The sequence below is a fragment of the Malurus melanocephalus genome, unplaced genomic scaffold (genome assembly GCF_030028575.1).
Source record: "Malurus melanocephalus ecotype Western Australia unplaced genomic scaffold, MMel_1.1 scaffold_174, whole genome shotgun sequence".
Taxonomy (NCBI): Eukaryota; Metazoa; Chordata; class Aves; order Passeriformes; family Maluridae; genus Malurus; species Malurus melanocephalus.
Window position 1 is genome coordinate 302,974 of NW_026623406.1, and position 18,499 is coordinate 321,472.

General features: G+C 56.0%; 1 protein-coding gene across 1 annotated transcript; it reads right to left on the reverse strand.

Annotated features, from left to right (window-relative positions):
* Positions 1 to 67: 67 nt before the first annotated feature.
* MPP1 (MAGUK p55 scaffold protein 1) lies at positions 68 to 18,493 on the reverse strand. The gene is made up of 12 exons (XM_057372568.1): positions 18,358 to 18,493; positions 12,062 to 12,205; positions 11,655 to 11,733; positions 10,561 to 10,646; positions 9,413 to 9,481; positions 6,391 to 6,587; positions 6,018 to 6,124; positions 5,072 to 5,152; positions 4,414 to 4,494; positions 3,842 to 4,044; positions 3,365 to 3,439; positions 68 to 1,372 (listed from the first exon to the last, which is right to left on the reverse strand). The coding sequence occupies exons 1-12, from the start codon at positions 18,457 to 18,459 to the stop codon at positions 1,196 to 1,198; spliced, it is 1,401 nt and encodes a 466-aa protein (XP_057228551.1). The 5' UTR covers positions 18,460 to 18,493; the 3' UTR covers positions 68 to 1,195.
* Between the last annotated feature and the right edge of the window lie 6 nt (positions 18,494 to 18,499).

Below are 18,499 nucleotides of genomic sequence, written 5' to 3' on the forward strand. Positions count from 1 at the left end.
TCACTAGAGGGGTTTTTGTCATTGCTCTGTSGGTGCCCAGCCTGAGAGGTAAAACACCAGCCACGGCAATGTTTCAGCGCACATTTATTGCTGCTTATTGTTTCCCTGCAGTGGATCAGAACGAAGGTCCCTATTGCACATAGACTTTTTTTATTTTTGGCATCCTTAAAAAAAAAAATTGCACGAGACTTTATAACCACCTTCCCCTTGCCCCTATAGCTGACTGAACACACAAATGAGATTTTTCACCTACATGGTGGATGTGTTTGGCCCAGGAGACACGGTGACACTTCCCAGACGTGGTGGTGTGGGGTTTGTGAGTCAGCACAAACCCTGTGCTGAGTGAGCATGGCTTTCATGTTTGCATACAGTGTGTGAGACACCCTAGACTGGAAAACATGCCTGGATGATCGTTGTAGAYACTTCTCTACTGCATGCAACAGATAGTCGTGGCTGGATGTAATTATTTACCCTCTGAAGAGTCCCTCTGGGGTTTGGTCTGTGGGACTGGCTCAGCTGCTGCCTGGTTGCTCTGGCCAGGCAGTAACAATCCAAGCTGCACGGTGAGAATTTCTATACACAGAGTTTTTACACCTATGGCTAAACAGGGTGAATCAGAAAACTCCAGCCTGGGAACACGGGGTGAGGCTGCTTGGGGGTGCTCCGTGCCACATTCATCATTTCCCCACTGGTGAGAGAGGAAACCCTTGGATGTACGAGCTTGGGTGTGGTCTGGGAGAAGCTTCCTAAGCTGTGAGCTTCCTTGAAGCCTCATGGACACGGAGAAGGGTTTTGATCTGTGTGCACTCCTGCCCTGACAGGAGACGTGCCTGGAAAGCCCCTGTTCCGCCACTGCAGGGMAGATCAGCCCGGTGCCACAGCAGGATGTGCTTTCCCTTGCCTGGGAAGGGCAGGGAGCTGTGCTCTGTGAGATTACCTGGGCTCTGCTGTAGCCACTGACCTGCCCTGCAGTGCCACAGGAGATGGCTGGACCCCAAGGAGCCTCTGTCCTGTGTTAGTTCCCCCAGGAGAGGAGCTCTGGGCACCCTCTGTGTGTGTGTGTCAACCGAGACCATGTCCGTGGAGCAGCAGAGGAGGGTTTTTGTGCTGGGCTCTGGGGCAGGGGAGGCTTGAGGAGGTGTTTCCCAGTGGCTGCAGGATGGTTGATGGGAAGCGGCCGGGCTCAGGCACCCTCTCAGTAGACCCAGGAGACAGGCACCCACTGTGGAGAGCTGCAGGCCTGCTCAAAGGCTTCCTGCAGCAGCTGGAGGCTCTCCTCCACGCCGTTGTTGACCAGGGACAGGTCGAAGTAGTGCGCGTAGCGGCTCCGGATGCTCTCCGAGTCCTTGCGGAGCTGCTGCARGGCCTCCGACTGCAAGAACAGGACAGTGCTCAGCACAGGAACTTCACAGCCCACCCCAACCTGCAAACACCCTCCCACCACTACAACAGCTTGAGTGGTTGTGAATTATCAGGGCACAGAGCCTCCCTGCAGCTTGTCCGATRGCCAGGAGCTGCTGAGCAATCTCTGGGCTTGTGTCTGGGGCTTTTGCTGGAGTTCGTGTGGTGCTGGGAGCATCAGGTGACCTGCTAGAGTGAGCCAGACCTGCTGGGTCTCATATTTACCTTCAAAATGCTCTGTGGCAGCTCCCAGGGAGAAGTTTGCCATGCAGCAGGCTGCTCAGTGCTCTRGTGGGCACTGTCACCAGCTCCAGGCCTCAGGCTGGGGAGGATCCCTGCGGGATGCTCCCTTCCCACTGGCTTTTGACCAGAACAGCACCAGGCAGAGCTTTACTAGCCTTTCCCCTGGTTTTGKCTGTTTTTTTAGTGATGTACTTTAATAGTAGAAGCCAAGCTGCCTCTCCCCTCCTGTATGGGCAATCCCAGGGGTCCCTCCCTGGGCAGCTCTGCCCCCAGCACGGAGGTCCAGACCATTTCCACAAGTTTCTCTAATGGAGCTTGAAAGACAGGCAGCTTCTGTGCCTGGGCAGGAGGAATAGCTTGGGGTGCAGTGCTCGCTGAGCTCTGCTCTGTGCAGATATTAATAGACCTAAACTGGTATTATTAGATTATATTAATTATCATATCTATTACATAATTGTATCTATTATTAAGAGATTAAACAGACCTAAAAATATATTAATACACCCAAAACAGACCTGTCTTTAAATGTCCTTTCCTTTTTTTTTTGTTAGACCACCAGGAATAGATCACAGCACCGAGAGCTTTAATGGTCAGCACTAAAGTATGACTACAGCAGTAATATTTGCAATACCACACCCTCCCTCAGRGCACAGCAGGCTTCTGTCTTTAAGGTGTTCAGTTCAACACTGACAAACTTTAAATATAATTAGCAATTACCCTAGGGACAAAGAAAAAAAAATATACTGCTTAGCTACCTTCATCTTGAAAGAGTTACTGAAAATATTCATCTATTCTAAAATTAATTTTTCCTATCTTGTGGATGAAGCCAGCAGCTGTCGGGGGTGGATTGAGAGGGGAGGGCAAGGAGCAGTTTCTGCGAATGTGAGCTCTGCGGGGTCACATTAACTCTGCCGCATCCCTTCCTCAGAGTGAGCAAGCTGCAGGGTTATATTTAGTGCCTGGCAGCAGAGCTGGCCCTGCCCACTGCAGCAGGATTGGATTCCTCCCTGGATGGAGGCAGCGGTGAGGGACAGAGAGTGGCCCTTTCTGCTCTCAGACCTGTCCCCTTCCCCTCTCCCCAGCCTGTTGCATCAGRCAGTTAATGTGCCTGTAAATATCTGCACAACACTTATCTGAAGGTTGCAATAAATACCCTCTCTGCAAACCATCTGTAGCTTTGTCTTTACAAACTTAATATATTGGAAGAGGTGGCCACTGAAACCAGGAGGAGCTCAGCTCTGGGTTTTCCTGCTGGCTGGTTTAGTGCAGGGTAGGCAGCATCCCTGCATCCAGGGGTTTTTCTGGGAAGGGGCAGCCTGTGGGTGCCAGCCCTGTGCTTGGCACTGAGTGAGTTAACGGCACTATCAGTGCTGCTTTCATCCTCACGTTAGAGGGATCAGCATCCTAATGAGGCAGAGAATGAAAGGAGGCTTGTGTGTGTGTCTATTTGCATAGCTGATGGCAGAATAAATGGTCCTGCCCCGCTGCTGGGCTGTGCTCCCCACTGTGATTATGGGATGGGAGTTGCTGGGAACACAGCTGCAGGAATTGGCAGTGCTGCTTTCTCAGGTCTGGGCTGAGTTCAGGACCACCAAAAGCAAGGCAGACAGGAATGAGCTGGTGGGGAGCAGGGAGAGAGCCCTGGGTTGCTGCAGCAGGCACTGCCATGGGCTCACAAGCCCAGCTGGAGAGGGACAGGAGGGGACACGCTGCCACTCACCTCCTCAGCCTTGTCTGTSGGGGCAATGAAGACGATGAACGGGGAGAGCTCGGCCGTGCGGACGATCTTGAGGGTCTGGAGAGAGGGGTGCAGTTAGCAGAGTGTGGCCCTTCCCCAGGCTGGGAGCAAGCACAGCTGGCTGGCTGCTGTCCCCCAGCCCCCCTGTGCCCCCAGCCAGGCTGCCACGGTGCCTGTGATGCAGGGGGGCTACAGGRGACACCCCTCGTTGGGGACACTGGRTAGGGTCCCTGMACCCTGCTCCCACAGCAGCCTGGCCGTGGCTTTGCTGTCACAGCCAGGTCTGTGCTGTGACAGRGAACACCCTCATTGTAGCCATGTCCTGGGAGTGGAAATGCCACCCCAGGGCTTGCTGGCTTTTTCCTTCGGGAAGGGAAGGCAGGGAMAGTGACAGCCAGCACCCAGGCAGTTCCATTTCTGGCAGCCCCTGTCCTGCCCACACATTCCCCTGCTCCCTACCTGGGGCTCAATGTCCAAAATAGCGACTTTGTCCTGCTGGTGGATCTTGTGCACAGTTTCAAACTTGGTGCCAAACATGTTTCCCTGGTAGCTTCCAAACTCCAAGAACTCATTGGCTGAGATGTCCCGGGTCATCTCCTCGGTGGAGACAAAGTAATAGTCCTTCCCATCCACCTCATTCTTCTTCTGGGGGCGTGTGGTGTCTGGGRAGGAAGGCACAGAGAGAGTGAGTGCAGGTCCCCAGAAGGAAAGGGAAAGAGTAGAGGAGCATCAAAACTAAGCTGTACTAATCCCTGTTAACTGCYTCCTGCTTTGGACAAGCAGGGACCTCGGCCAGGTGGGGACAGGCACGGGGTGAGAAGAGTGAGGTGTCTGTGTGTGGGTGGCAGCAGCCCTGCAGCCTCTGTGGGTGAAGGGGGTCCATGGGGGACAGCAGGCAGGGAGRCCCTCTGATTTCAGGGCCTTGGTGGTGCTGGAGGAACATCTCCCCACCTCTCATGTGCTGTCCTGAATCAAAGAGGGGACAGGAAATGCATCCTGTGCTGTGCCCTCCACGCTGGCTGGGTACTTACATGGCGGTGGGTACATGAACTTGTCTGGGTTGTTGCTGAGCAGAGCATTCTTGATGTGGCTGCGGCCCACACCGCTGGCCCCTGCAGAGAGAGAGATGGACTCTAAAGCTGGGCTCAGAGCAGCCTGCTGGGAAGTGCTGGGGCCCCTCCACAGCTCTGGGTCTGAGGAAAGGTGCAGAGCTTGGCCTGGGCTTCCCTGCCAAGATGTGCTTTCTGAGCTGCTTTGTGGTGTCCTCCAGCCCTGGCAGAGGCTCTCTGTGCCCGGGGGATGCTCACCCCCAGCCCCAGCTGCAGACAGGACTGCTGCTTGCTGAGCAGCCAGCCTGGCTGGACTTGGTGGGCTGCCCATGCCCCTGGAATCCACCACCACGTGCTCAGTCCCCACAGCGTGGAGTGCTTGCTTTGGTGCAGCTGCACACACCAGAGCTGCTTTTATCAGAGATTTTCCATGAAGATACTCAGGAGCTGCAAACACCTGCTTTAACTGTACCCCAGCACTGCAGTGCAGGTGCCAGACCATGCTCAGTGCTGCATGGAGGGGGCCAGCCTTGGGGTGAGGGCTGCACAGAGAAGTGCTCCCCACACCTTACCCTTGCTGAAGGGCTGTGCAGCCCTGGTTCCCCTGGGACCCATTCCCAGCCCCTGGGACAGCACCTACCAATGAGCACCAGGGTCTTCCTCTTGAAGGCAGGAAGCCTCACCACCTCCTCATAGGAAACGACATCCAGCTGGTCAAAAACTGGCRTGGAGGAGAAAGGAGACACAGAGGGGTCAGAGTTGGTTTGGCCACACCAGCACCACCGTGTGTGTGTGTGTGTGTGTGAGACCAAGGCCAGGTCCTTGGGCAGAACGGACAGGAGTGGTCAGGACTGAGCTAGAAGCTTGTCCATGCTTGGCTGCTTGGGAAAGAGGGCAGAAGCAACAGGAAGCAGCATGTGAGGGGCAGAGTGGGTGCAGGGGAGCTGGACCAGCAGCCAGGGCTCCTTTTGCTCAGTAATTCTGCTCAGGGCAGAAGAACCTGGGTGCTGGGTGCAGAGGCAGCASGATGCTGCAGGGAGCTTTATATATCTGGGTGATTTACAGCCTTGTTTTGCTGCTGGCTGGAGCTGCAGGCCGGGCCTGGAGCCAGCACGTCCCCAGGCACCCACCTTTGGCAGCTCTTTGCTCAGTTTAGCACAGGGTGTTTGCATGRGGGGTTGAGGGGCAGCTTCCTGCCCCACCACAGACAGGACTTGGCAGCTGTGGGAACAGTTCAGGCTGCTTCCCAATTGCTGAGCAGCAGCACTGCCAGCGCCTGCCCTGTGCTCAGCAGCCTGTGGGGTTTGAGGGCGGGGAGCCTGACCTCACCGGGCCAGGAGTGCAAGGAATTGTCACCAGGGRACAGCACAGGAGCTGCTGAGCCAGYCCTGGCCTGATGCAGTATCTGGGGACACAGCTGTGGCCATGAGGGGTATGAGGACTAGAGAAGGGTCTCAAAAAGGAGACAGCTATGGGGTATCCTGCAGCTCCACTGCTGACACAGCTGGGTGGTTTGGTTGACTCCYRTGGAGGGAGGAGRAGTGGCCAGGGCTGGAGATGGAGCYCCTTGCCCTGCTCACACTTACTGGAGCTGTGCTTGGCCAGGTATTTATCTTTGCACTTCTTCTTCTTCCCGAAGGGGCTGCAGCTCGGGGATTCGCTCTGGCTGGGCTGGGTGACGCTCGCCACACGCCTGCCAAGAGAGGAGGACACCATGGCCCAGCTGTCACCCCCAGCCCTGAGACAGCAGCACGACTGTCCCTCAGACATGCAAGAGAAACAGGCTGGCTGCTTGGACAGGCAAAGGCTCACCCTGCGGCATATGCAGGGACATTTGCCTCCTTGTCCCAGCAGTGACTCTGGTGCTACCCCAACACAGTCAAACTCTAGACAGAACATGGTCACAGCTCCCACCTCCACTCCCAGATCCAGCCCTTCTGGCCAAATCCATGCACCTACCACTCCTGCAGCTCTGGAGAAGGGATGAGCCCTGCTGACTCGGTGCAGGAGCCCTCCACCCGCCCCTGCCACCAGTTGCTGTCATCCTTGTTTATGATCTGGATCACGTCGCCGATCTGAAACTTCAGTCCTGCTTCCTTGCAGGGGATCAGGTTGTCTTTTTTGGGGTCGTAGTCAAACTGGGCCCTCATGAACATCTGCAGAAGAGAGAGCAGACCAGAGTCAGCATGGCCATGCAGGGTGGCYGAGTTTGGCCCCCACACTGCATTCCCAGCAGTGACTGCAGAGATGGCTCCTGCTCCAGGAGGGACCACAGCTCCTGCTGCCTTCACAGGCCCCACAAGGCTGCATGGGGTGAAAGGAGATGCACAAAGCTTAGGGGGAAAGTCTTGGGCATGGAATTGCAGTGAGATGTGCTGCCGGGTGGATAAGGGAGGGAGGATGGCATCTTGGCTCTACTGGGAGCTGGTGACAGGGCTGCTGCCTCTGTGCAGACCCACACACACAGAGCTGGTGTTCAAACCCTGCCATGGAGCCTCCTGCAGTGCTCTGGGTGCTGCAGAGTGCTGCTGAGCTCAGCCAGTCACAGAGGAGTCCCACCAACAGGGTGCACAGTGCGGGGAACACAGAGAAGACATCACAACGGGACCCCAGGGAAGGGCATGGCTCAATCTCAGCTGCTCTGTGCTGATTTTCCCCATGGGGAATAGCCCCTGCATGGCATGAGGCCTTCAGRGAGCCGAGGCTGCAGTGCTGTACCTATTCCTGCCTTGGTCTGTTCTGTTCCCTTCAGCATCAGCTGCTCTCACAAAGTTACAGTTCATAGCTGCACCTGGAAATGAGCTGCTACTGCTACTTCTGATACCACCGTGCACCCAACTGAGGCTGGGGAAGCCTGGGTACCAGGAAGGTGTGAGAAAATTGGCTTTCCCTGTCCCTTCTGCCTGCTCAGCTCCTTGGGAGAGAGTCTACAGCATCTACTCCCACCAGGACCCTGTCAGGACTAGAGGGGAGGCAAAGGCAGGCAGAGCATGGAGGATCAGGAGTGAAAGGCAGAATTTAGGGAACCCTGAGCATGACCCTAGCACCTTAGTTATCCTAGAAACACAGCATGAAGCAAAGGGGTAAAGGTTTTGACATAAGGTGATGCCTGTCCTGTCCTCAGCTGTGACAGGCAGGGCCTGGGCAGTCATCCTCCCTGGGCAGAGCAGACCATGCTGTCCTTGTTCCCCACTAAAACCATTTCCCACAGTCTGTCCTCCCCAGCTGTTCTGCTGGAGGCACAGATCCATCAGGACACAAACACAGCTCCCTTTCACTGCCAGAAAGGAGCATATGGATCAAGCTGTGACAGCTCACAAAAAAATGAAATTAGGAAAACAGTAAGAGTGGAACCTTTCAGGATGAGGGTTGCTGCTTGCTTTGAAAGCACTCTCTGGCACCAGGAAGCTGATCATCCACACAGACATGAGGGATACACAGCAAACACTGCCCAGAGCTCTCTGTYCCCACAGCACTGGTGCCCCAAGCCAGGACATTGTGGAAAAAGCTCCCTCCACCAGTCAGGAGTTGGCATCAGACAGCTCCACACATCACCCACAGCTGTACAGGGCTCTTTGCTGCCCTTCTCTGGGGCCACRCACTCAGGTGCTGAGCAGGCTCCAGCATGAGAAGTTCTGGTCTTTTATTGTTGAAAGGCTCCAGGGAATATGCTGGAGGTGACCTCAAGAGTCTTGAATGCTCTGTGCTTCCTGCCATTAAGACCCTGCCYCAAGAGACACTCAGCCTCAAAGGCTGTGGGGTCAATCCTGATGCCAGGATCCGCACCCTCCTGCCTGCCAGGCACTGAAATCAAGGTGATTATGGGGATCCAGGAGYGGAAACAAAGTCCACCCTTGGTGGTGGTACTGCAATAAAAAGACATGAGCAGCTGTGGCTCTGGGGAACAGACAGTGCCACTGCCCCGGGCACAGCAGGGGGAGTACACAGGGAGTTTGTCCCTGTGTGTTTCCCTGAGCCCAGGCCCGCCTCAGGTGAGCCAGAAACTCTTCTCAGAGGCAGCTTTTCCCCTGGCCAACTGGAGCTGGCTGGGTCAGAACAGGGAGGACAGATTGACAGCAGGGAAGGACAGACACGGGCCAGTGTTTAATAAACACACGTGCAAAGCTGGTTGAGCATGACAGGGCACAGCATGGGCTGAGAAAGAAACAGACATATCAACAAGCAGAACTTCAGCTGCTCTGAGTAAAGAACAACTCACACAAATGTGCTCCCTCAGCCCACCCCAGCACCATCCAGCCCCCACCCTCTGCCTCTGAACTCCTCTCCCACCCCTGCCTGCCCATGACAGGGGGTGCACCGCATTTGGCTCCTGCACCAAGACAAGACAGCAACTCGACTACCACGCACTGAAGTTTGGCAGAGGACACAGCCCTCCCCACTGTTCTATTYCAGCCACAGCAGGACTTCAAAGGCAAAGCCAGGCAGGTGTCACCCCCTGGTGACACAGCATGGCCCCCCCAACCCTGGCAGTGACAGCAGGTGCCAGGAGCTGCCTGCCTTCCTTCTCCCCACTGCTTCCTTCCTCCCTCACTGTGCATGGTGGCACCCGGACCAATGTCACCCTCGCTGGGGCTGCTGCACTGGTGTCGGTGACAGAGGGAGCACAGAGCCTGGCACTGCCCCTGTCACCAGGCTGTGGCTCTGAAGGACACCCTCCTGTGCTCCTGCCCTGTCACTGCTTTCCCATCCCCAAACACCACTGTGGCTCAAACACCCCACACCATGTTCCTACACACACTGGGTAAATACATCCACACAGGCCCAAAATAGGGTTGTCTGCAGCGATGCAAGCATAGGGCAGGTCCCTTCAGCAGCTCAGACAAGGCAGCCACCCCCTTGCCCTGACCCCCTGGCTCAGCACAGCTCTCTCCCCATCCTGCTCCTGCACAGTTTGCTCTGGTCCCACCCTGCCCCACAGCCACGTCCCGGCACGGCCCGCAGGTCCAGAGGCTGCACTTACCTGGAGAGCAGGGAGGCGGCTTTGCTGGTTGGGAATGACTTTTAATGAGACCATGCCCTTGGTTTCTTTCTAGTGAACAAAGGGGAGAAAGAAGAGTTGGAGGAGGTGGTGTCTGGAGGCAGCTCAACAGCAGCAAGYTGTGCAGGGAGGGGCTGAGAGCCAGCACCTGCACAGGCAGGGCTCCTGGGTGCTCCCCCCTGTGCTGTGGGGCTGGGGGACACCACAGCCTGGGCACAGACAGCTCTGCCAAGGCAGCATGGCTTTGCCATACTTGTCCCAGCACCTCCACAAGGGTCTGGCTGTGRGCACTGCTAAGCACCACCAGAATGAACCAGTGGAGATCTGCATCATCTCCACTCTGCCTGCTCCAGTGAGGAGCTTGGGAGGAGAGGCTGGTTCTGCCGGGTCCCCTGCATCTGTTCCCTCCATGCTAGCCCCTTGCTCTGGTCCTCCTGGTGACGTTAAGAGGCACAGCACTCTTGCCTGTCACAGGTTGCCCCACATGCCACCACAGGAGCCACATGGTCCCGTGGGGACAAACACATGTGGAGGCTCAAAGGGGCCTCCTGGGCCAACCACCATCCTCAAGAAGTAAAGACAAAGACGAGCTCCTCCTTGGTGCAGCTGTGTGGAGCAGGGACATCCTGTGGCACTTTGGCAWGGACAAGCCTCCTGCTTAGGCTGCTGGTGGATGTCCTCAGCAGCACCACCATCTCCCTCCAACAATATGTTGGGCATGGATCAGGATCACCAATGTGTGAAGCCAAGGCAGGTCTGAGGCTCTRTCCAAAGCTGTCTCTGGCAAGGGCGTGGCAGGATCGGGAAAATGGCACTAACGTGGCATGCATGTGTGGCTCAGGTCTGCAAGAGCAGCCAGCCCTGGGCTAGAGTTGCACACCAACCTTGTCAAACAGAGGTGGTTTCCACGCCCCACACACATCAGCACATCTCAGGGACCCAAGAGCCCCCACTGCTGCCCCAGGAGGCCAGAAACAAGCAGCAGGCACAGACCCACTGGGGCTGCATGCAGGGTGGTTTCTGCTGTACACAGCAGCTGTGTGCTGGCTCTGGGAAGGAGTGAACACTCACAGCATGCAGGCCAAGGGGCTCCTTCCCAGGGAACAGCCCTGACAAACACAGATACCTACCAGCATCTTCTGCAGCTGATCAACCGAGTGGTTGCTCGCACTCTGCCCATTGATTTCTATGATTTCATCACCCACGTGAAGGGAGCCTGCCAGCAACGTGAGAAACACAAAAATGCAGACAAGGGACAAGAGCCGCTCACCAAACCCAAACTGCAGAGCTCCATCAGCCTCYTGGGCGAGCTGTGGCCAGGACACCGCAGTGTTTGTCTGGCAGCGCTCCTGGAGCCACACGTGTCATCCACACACATGGGAGTGAAGCACAAGGGGARCGAATTCTTCCCCCTCCACCCAGTGCACACACTTAGCCAGGTCAAGGTCATCAGGCTGCTTTCCACTACATGGAAAGTGCTTTGGACTGGCCAAAGCACCTGCCTCAGTGTTCCAAACACAACCCCCAGCACCTCACCTGAAGCCAATGACAACCTCCTTACAGGGGCCTTAACTCCAGCATTTCCCACTTTGTGTGTTTTCAGCTCACATACCCAGGCACATTACAGCCTCAGATATACTGCTGAAAATCAGGCTCAGTAGCGTTACTGGAATGCCTCCTGTCTTATTTTGGCAGTGGTAAGCACAGACTTCCCACTTGGATCCAAGGCTGGAAATGCAGCCTCTTCTAAGCAGAGAACATCTCGTATCCATGCCTCCTTGGCAAGACTCAAAACCAGAAAATAAGCACCTATTTATTTCTTTTGRCACCTTCTTTTGGTCTAYAGAGCCAATCTACAGGATGCCTGTCCCACCTGTGCACTTTAARAATGGGAAAAGCTTCCCCCACAGTCTCCAGGATATGATCCATCTCTTCTTACATGGACCCCATCATGAAACAGACAGACAATCTCCAGTTCACTTTTGGGAAAGCCCTTCCCCCAAYCCTTTATTTATCCCTAAAGCCTCCACTGTATCAACAGGACAACCATGCAGAGAGACCAGTGAGTCCCCAGTTCGTGACAGATCCCTAGGGGAGGAGCAGGCACAGATATCCATGTCACAGGGGACAGCCAGCAGTGCTGAGGACCTGCCTCACTGCTGCAAGGGAAAAAAACCCCTGCAGGCATGCACCCCATGAACTGCTCCTACAAAGGCCTTGTTACCTTGTCTGTGAATCATGCCCCCATGGAAGATCCTGGCCACCGTGCAGCTCTGCTTGTCATTTTGCTTCAGCGTGATTCCCTGCAAGACAGGAAAATCCATGACTGCTCACTGCAGGGAAGAGCTCTCCTGCCCTCACAGGGGCCTCTCCAGGCCCACATCCACAGTGGGCAGAGCAGTGGCTGGGGGCAACCCCCAGCTAGGCCAGCTCAGGCTGCTGCAGCTCCTCTTGGCACAGCATCACACCCTTTGTGGGGCTCGCTTYGGCTCCCCAGCAGAGTCCAGCACCTTTTGCCCATGGCCGAGATCTCCAGTGATCTGTTTCCCTCAAGGCCAGCTCCTGGCACAGCTCTAGCTGTCCCTCCACCCCCCAGGTGCCATCCAGCTGTGGGCTCTTGCCAGCTCTCACCATGGGCTCCTCGGTGACCTTCTCAAACTGGACAAGGCGGATCTTGCGCACCTCGCGGCTGCTGCTGTGCGAGGGGCTGCCCAGGGTCGCCGAGCCGTTGGTATAAATGTCCTCAGTCAAGGCGTATGGGGACTGAGACATGGCCTGTCGGGGCAAAACAGAGACCAGGGTTTAGGGGCTCCACCTGGGAACGCTGGGTCCCTGTTGCGGGGCTGAGCTACTCAAACGTGTTAAGGTGGAGCACAGGGGAGGAAAGACACTAAGGGCAAGAAAAGAAAAGGAGGAGAAGAGCTTGAGCCTTGTGGATGTGGGTTATATCTGCAGTTTTCCAGTGTGGGAAACACAGGATGTAACAAAACTTTGGAAAAGCTACAGGTAGCAGAAGCCAAAAGAGTCCACAGCTGATCTTCTGAAGCAAAGAGTCACAAAAGCTCTTGGTGTGCCACAGCAGCACTTGGCTTACAGATGGCTTGTTGCAGAGCATACAGCCCAGGATATCTTCACCAAGTGAACAGGACAGTTTGAGACTCACCCCTGAGAACTGGAGCCAGGCTTTGCTCTTGCTCAGTTTGCAAGTTCAACCTTTCCTGACCTACATCACGGGCAACCGACACGGTGCAGAGCCACGCACACAACACCCAGGCACTGAAGGCAGCTTGCTCCCAATCCAGACAGAAACATCCCATTCCCATTCCCCTTCCCAGCTCCCAGCTACAGGTCCTTTCATGCTGATTTACACTGGGGAGCCAGGCAAGGGCTTTCAGTCCTGAAGAAACCACTGCTCTTGGTTTCCAGCATGTGCTGGCACCAGGGCAAATGGAGAGTGCATGGGGTCCTGTGCAAAGACATGGATACCCACCCCACCAGGTAAGCTTCTCCCTCCCAGCCTGAGAAAGACTGACACAGACGCATTAAGTCCCTCAGACACACTGGACAATGTCTCCACACAGCTCACAAATATGCCAGTTTGGCCTCAAGTGCAGTGGACTTTCCCCAAACCTCTCCCAAATCAGTGCTGGCCCAGCAAAACCCAGGCCAGCTTCAATCTGTAGTCCCTGCCTGCCCTTTTGGTACCAGTTCCCACACCAGCCCATGCTGTAAAGCAAACAAACCCTCCTGGCTGTCCCACTCCACACCAGACTCTTGGCTTTGATGCCCAGTTTGCAGCCTGCACCCTCTTCCCCAGCAGAGCCTGAGCTGAGAGCCACAGCCAGCAAACCCGGAGGAATACCCAGCAGGTCAGGAGCAGAGGAGAAGCTGCAGCCTCACACTGCCAGATGGGGAGGCAGATCTGGTCAGGCCAGGGGAAGGCTCATGAAGAGAATCTGGGCTGCAGCCAYGGCACTAAACCACAATAAAATGAGCTTTGGTAGGGATGTGCTGGAGTGCTGCTGGCTGAGACAGGGATCCAGCTCTGTGCCACGGCAGGAGGAGGGAGGGAGCCAAAGGAAGGGGCAGCAGAGTCAGGACTAACAAGGATAGCAAAAGAAGTGCTGGCAGAGAGTGACAGAACAGGCACAGTCACTGTCACAGCCCCCAGAAAGGGCACTGGTGGGGCTGGGCCAGGGAGGGAAGGGCTCAGGGAGCTGTGTGCCCATGATGCAGTGATTTATTTTTAAGCCAACCACTTCCAAAAGTGCCAACCAGCCTCCTCCTCAAAAGGCAACCACGTGGGCTCCAGCTGCCAGTGGCTTAAACAGGGAGAAGAAGGCTGAATCCCAGGCCAGAACAGCACCCAGGCCWTGGACTTGCAGGGTGAAAGGAAGAAAAACTTGCATCCATGCCCCYAGCCTGGCTTGCCAGCCCTAGCAGGACACAATGCTAGCACACCATGTGCAGTGCAGAGGAACAGATCCAGCACCGTGTGTGCCTAGAGCTGTTCCCTCAGCTCTCTGCCAGCTGKCCCCCTCTGCCAAACCAGCAGGTGCAAGGAGGAACAGGACAAGGACCTTCTCCAGCCTGACCTGAGGCCAAAGTGCCCATGAGGTGKTTGGAGTCAGCACAGATCATACTTATCTTGGTCATGCCTTGAGAAAGTGTTAGACCATGCAATTCTTGGCTTCAAACCTCAAGGCTCAGCAGAGCCCAATGACCCAGGAACCGCACAGTCTGCTCCAGGGACTGGGAGTTCCCATCCCCACCATCCCCATCAGCTRTGCCTTCTGGCCCCGACCTTTGCTTTTTGCTGAGAGCTGGAGAAAACACCCAGCCCTCGACGCTGACACAGCACCAGTGTCACCCTGGTGACTCCTGGAGAACAAGCCCTGTCACCAGAGACTGGCTGCTGTGCCTGGGGATGGCCACCAGTCACCTGATGGCAGCTCTGAAGGCAAAGGGTCCTCCGACACCTCTCTGCCCAGAGCCATGTTGGGATGGCACGGGCTTTTTTGCTGACGGCACTGGGCAGGTGGGGCCAGGAAAATGCCTGGTTCACAAGGACAACCAGGACCCTCGGTGGGGCAGATTCCAGCCCTGATGTTGGCACCCAGCAACAGGAGACGTGCACGGCTCTCACACCCCACGCACAGGAGCAGGCTGGCCAGATTGCCTTGCACTCTCCTGGCAGCTCCTGGCTGGCTTGGCCCGGCACAGTCTGTGACCTCAARAGCCTTTTGAGTCACGCTGGTGACTGGCCAGACTCAGCTCCTGGTGCACTGCTCCACAGGAAACATCTGTGAGTGCTGCTGAGAGCCTGCTCAGRGCCACCAGCCACACTGCCAGCTCTGCACAGCCCCGGGCTCTGGCACTGCCACAGTCCATGCTGGGGCAGAGCTGGGGCAAGGAGGCTGAGCTGTGCAACAGGGGTGCTGGACAGCCCAGCACCCAGCAGCCCTGAGTGCCTTGCAGCTGGCTACAAGGGGCCAAATCCTCCTGCACAATTCCTGCTCCAGCAGCAAAGCACCAAAGAACCCCCAGCTCTGTGAGCCAGAGGTGCCCCATACCCCCTGCCTGCATTTTGCTCAAGAGCTCAGATTTCTGCCCCATATCCYRGGGCAGAGGGAAGTGTACCAGCTCYTTKGGCAGCATTTRYCACCAGCAAGGATCCCAGGACTTGGCCTCCTGTCCCACAATGGGGTCAGCACCRTCTGCCAGGGTTGCTCCTGGCTCCACCAGGCTGCACGCCATGGGCAAATCAAACATTAACTGGGCAGCTTGTTTGCAGGAGGCTGAAGCAGCACTTGAGGAAAGCAGCACTGCAGTGCAAAGGGCACATTCAGAGATTTGGTTCCTGGGCTCTCCYGGCTGCTCTAAATCAAGAGACTTCAGTATCAGACAACCTTGGAAAAACAGGGCTGCCTGGTGAGTGTGTGGAGAAAAGTGCTGCTGGCTTTRCCAAGCACAAAGCACAGTAGCCTGGGTGCAAGAAGGAGCTCTTCAACCAGGTTTCTCTGGGATTGCCCTCTTGGCTGGTATGAGACATCTTCTCACACTGGGAGGCACAAAATGCCAGCTCCCTCCACAAATCACCATCCCTCACATTGCAATCACCCTGGATGAGTGCAGGGAGGTTGGGTCCCTGCTTGGTGCAGAGATGTCCAGACCCAGCAATCTTTCCTCCCACCCTCCAGTGCTCCAGCCTTGCCTCCCTCCCCATCCAGGATTGGATCTCAGTCCATCTCAGTCTTGTACAGCTTAAAAAACACAGCAGTGTGTAAAGAAAAAAAAAGCAAACTAGCAAAAAAACTGAGCTTGGGAGCTGCTTTGGGCTGCTCYGGCAGGCTGGGGAGCAGCAGCCATGTGGACATTCAGGAGTAACTCATTGTGCCAGGGGCTACTGACTTCTCAAGTCTGCCTGCACAGCCACAGGAACAATCTCATCTAAAACCCTTCTAGAAATATGATTGAAGTTTTAAAAAAAGAATCAAACCAACAAACATTTAAACCAAAAAGGATTACATTGCTAACACTGGGAAAAGGTCTGGCAACACCAACAGGTCTCTGTGAGAAAGGGAACAGAGAAATAGCAGGGATACAAAATGGTCGTGGAAGCCAGAAGATGCTGCCAGCTCTGTGTGCCTTCACACTGACGCCAGATCACAGAGTGCTGCAATGGAGAAGGGCCAGATTTTCAGTCAGTTTTGCTGAGGCACCACCTTCCCACCAGAAAAGGCTGATGCAGCCTTCCAGATGTGTTTGTGAAGCTGGTCACCTCTCCAAGGGACAGCCACCAAAACCACAACACTGACAGAAGGAGGAGCTGCCCTGCCACTCCATCCCAGCTTCCGGAACAAGCCCTGCAAAACAGCTTTTCCTCTGTAGCTGTTACACGCAGCAACACAGCAAAATACATTTRAGATTARAAAGTTRGAACCAGCCCTCCCCAATTCATTGRTCAAAGCCAGAATTTTAGCTCAGCTTTCAACTGAGTTTTACCTGTGTTTTCAGGATTTGGTCCCTGGGGACCGTGGCCTCAGAGCTGCTGCTGGCTGGATGCAGGGAGCTGCTGCCCAAAGTGCARTGTTCCCTCTGCACCCTCAGGCACAGGTCTCCCCAGAAGTACCCTCCTCTTCTGCATCAAACTCCCAAAGGTCACATTTGCTGCCCATTTTACAGCTGAGAAACTGAGTCACGGATGATAAAGGGACAAGCCCAAGGTCAACCTGCCAACCAGGTGCACAGATGGGAATAAAGCCCACACCTTTTTGGTAAATCTGTACTTGYCAGTCAGGAGATGTGGCAAAGATATGCAAGCACGTGGTGAGGCTAGAGGGAAGAGGCCTGGGGTTGTTTTCTAGCAATAACATGGCTTCCAYTTGCCATGATTTGCATGCCCTGCCACCACGTGAGGAACACAGCACAGCACTTCCCAGCACGTGGCTCTGCCAGAGAAAATGGAGAAGAGAAACCTCCCGGTTGCCCTGCTTGACTCCAGACCAGGAGGTGACAGGCACACCCAGCACCCTTCCCAAGGGCTGCTGCTGGGCAATGCCCTGGTGTCCCATGGAGGTGCTACAGCACCATCTCTGCATGCCCATGACACAGACGAGCATGTGGGCGACTGGCAAGCTCAAGTCACTGTTAGAAGCCAGCCCTTCAGAGCTCCTCTTAAAAGGCCTCATGCAGATCTCAGTTCACCATCTCTTTATCCCTTCTGAAACAAATACACCGTAACACCGCGGAGCTGTAGGGCTGCTCCTAYGTTTTCCATGCTCTGCTGCTATTGACAATTTATCTTTGCACTGTTTGCAGCCAGGCAGGCTCTCTGCCTGGATCTTGCAGGCACAGGGATGGAAGAGCTCCTCTCAGCAGCTGCCTGGTCCTGACACTTTGCTTTAATATTTGTTTCCKACTGTTTTTTTCAAAGCACCCTGCCAGGGTTGAACCATAAAAAGCAGATGAGCCACTGGTGTGAGACAGATCTGACAAGCCTCTTTTGCATGTTTAAGTGTCCAACAAGATGGGTCAAGGGCAGCACTTGAGGGAAATTTCCTCCCTGATCTCTCTCAGAGGCTCCCCACAGCTGCAAGGAAACCTCACTCCAGGAACATTTTGCCATGGCTTCACAAGGATGCCTGTTCAAAGCTGAAAATCTCTGCCGGGAAAACAGCACCAGCTGCTTAACACTGGCGACTGTTAACCTTCTCCTGGTTGCACCCAAGCTACCCCAAACAACTCTAAGTGAGAAGGAGCCCACCGAGCAGAACCAAGAGGGCTGGTGTAGCCTGCTCTCCGTCTGTTGGAGCTGGGGTGCATGCAGCCATGGGCTCATTCCCTGGCTTGGGGTAGGCGTGAGAAGAGCTGGTTGCATCCTCCTTCCCTGGGGAAGAGACCCGCCATCCTGCYCCAGCCCATGCTGTGGACCTGGAGGTTGCTCGGCAGCTGAATCAGCTCATGTGACAGGCAGTTCCAGTTCAGACCAGATACAACTTTGCAGSAAAACAAGCACCATCTCTTCCGCGGCAGGATGCTGGAGCCTTCCTCCCTTACATCCAGCTCCTTCTTYCCTGCCGGCTGTGCTGGCTGACCATTCCCCGGAGTCACACCACGTCCCCAGGGAGCATCCCTGCTGCCGGCTTGCCGGGGACCAGCGACGCCAAGCACAGGGCTCGCAGCTGGATGCCCATCGCAGGGTCTCGCCTTTGGGACCCTGCTCCCCCTGCATGTGCGGGAGGGACGGCATGGAGCGGGACCCCCGGGGACCCGTGCCGGGCCCGAGCGCAGGGTGCGGGGCTAAGGGCCCGCAGGGAGCGGGGCACGCCGGGGGTCCCTGCCGGGGCTCGGCGGGGATGGGCCCGGGGCGGGATGGGGGCCGGCAGCAGGGCCAGGCGGGGTCCGGGGCGCAGCGGGCCGCTCACCTCGGGCTTGGGCCGGTTCTGCAGGAGGTGCTCCAGGTAGAGGTCGGAGAGCGCCGTCCTCATGCTGCCGCCGCCGGCGCTGCGGCCCGATTTGAGCGTCATGCCGCCGGCAGCTGCGGCCGGCCCCGCTGGCCCCGGCAGC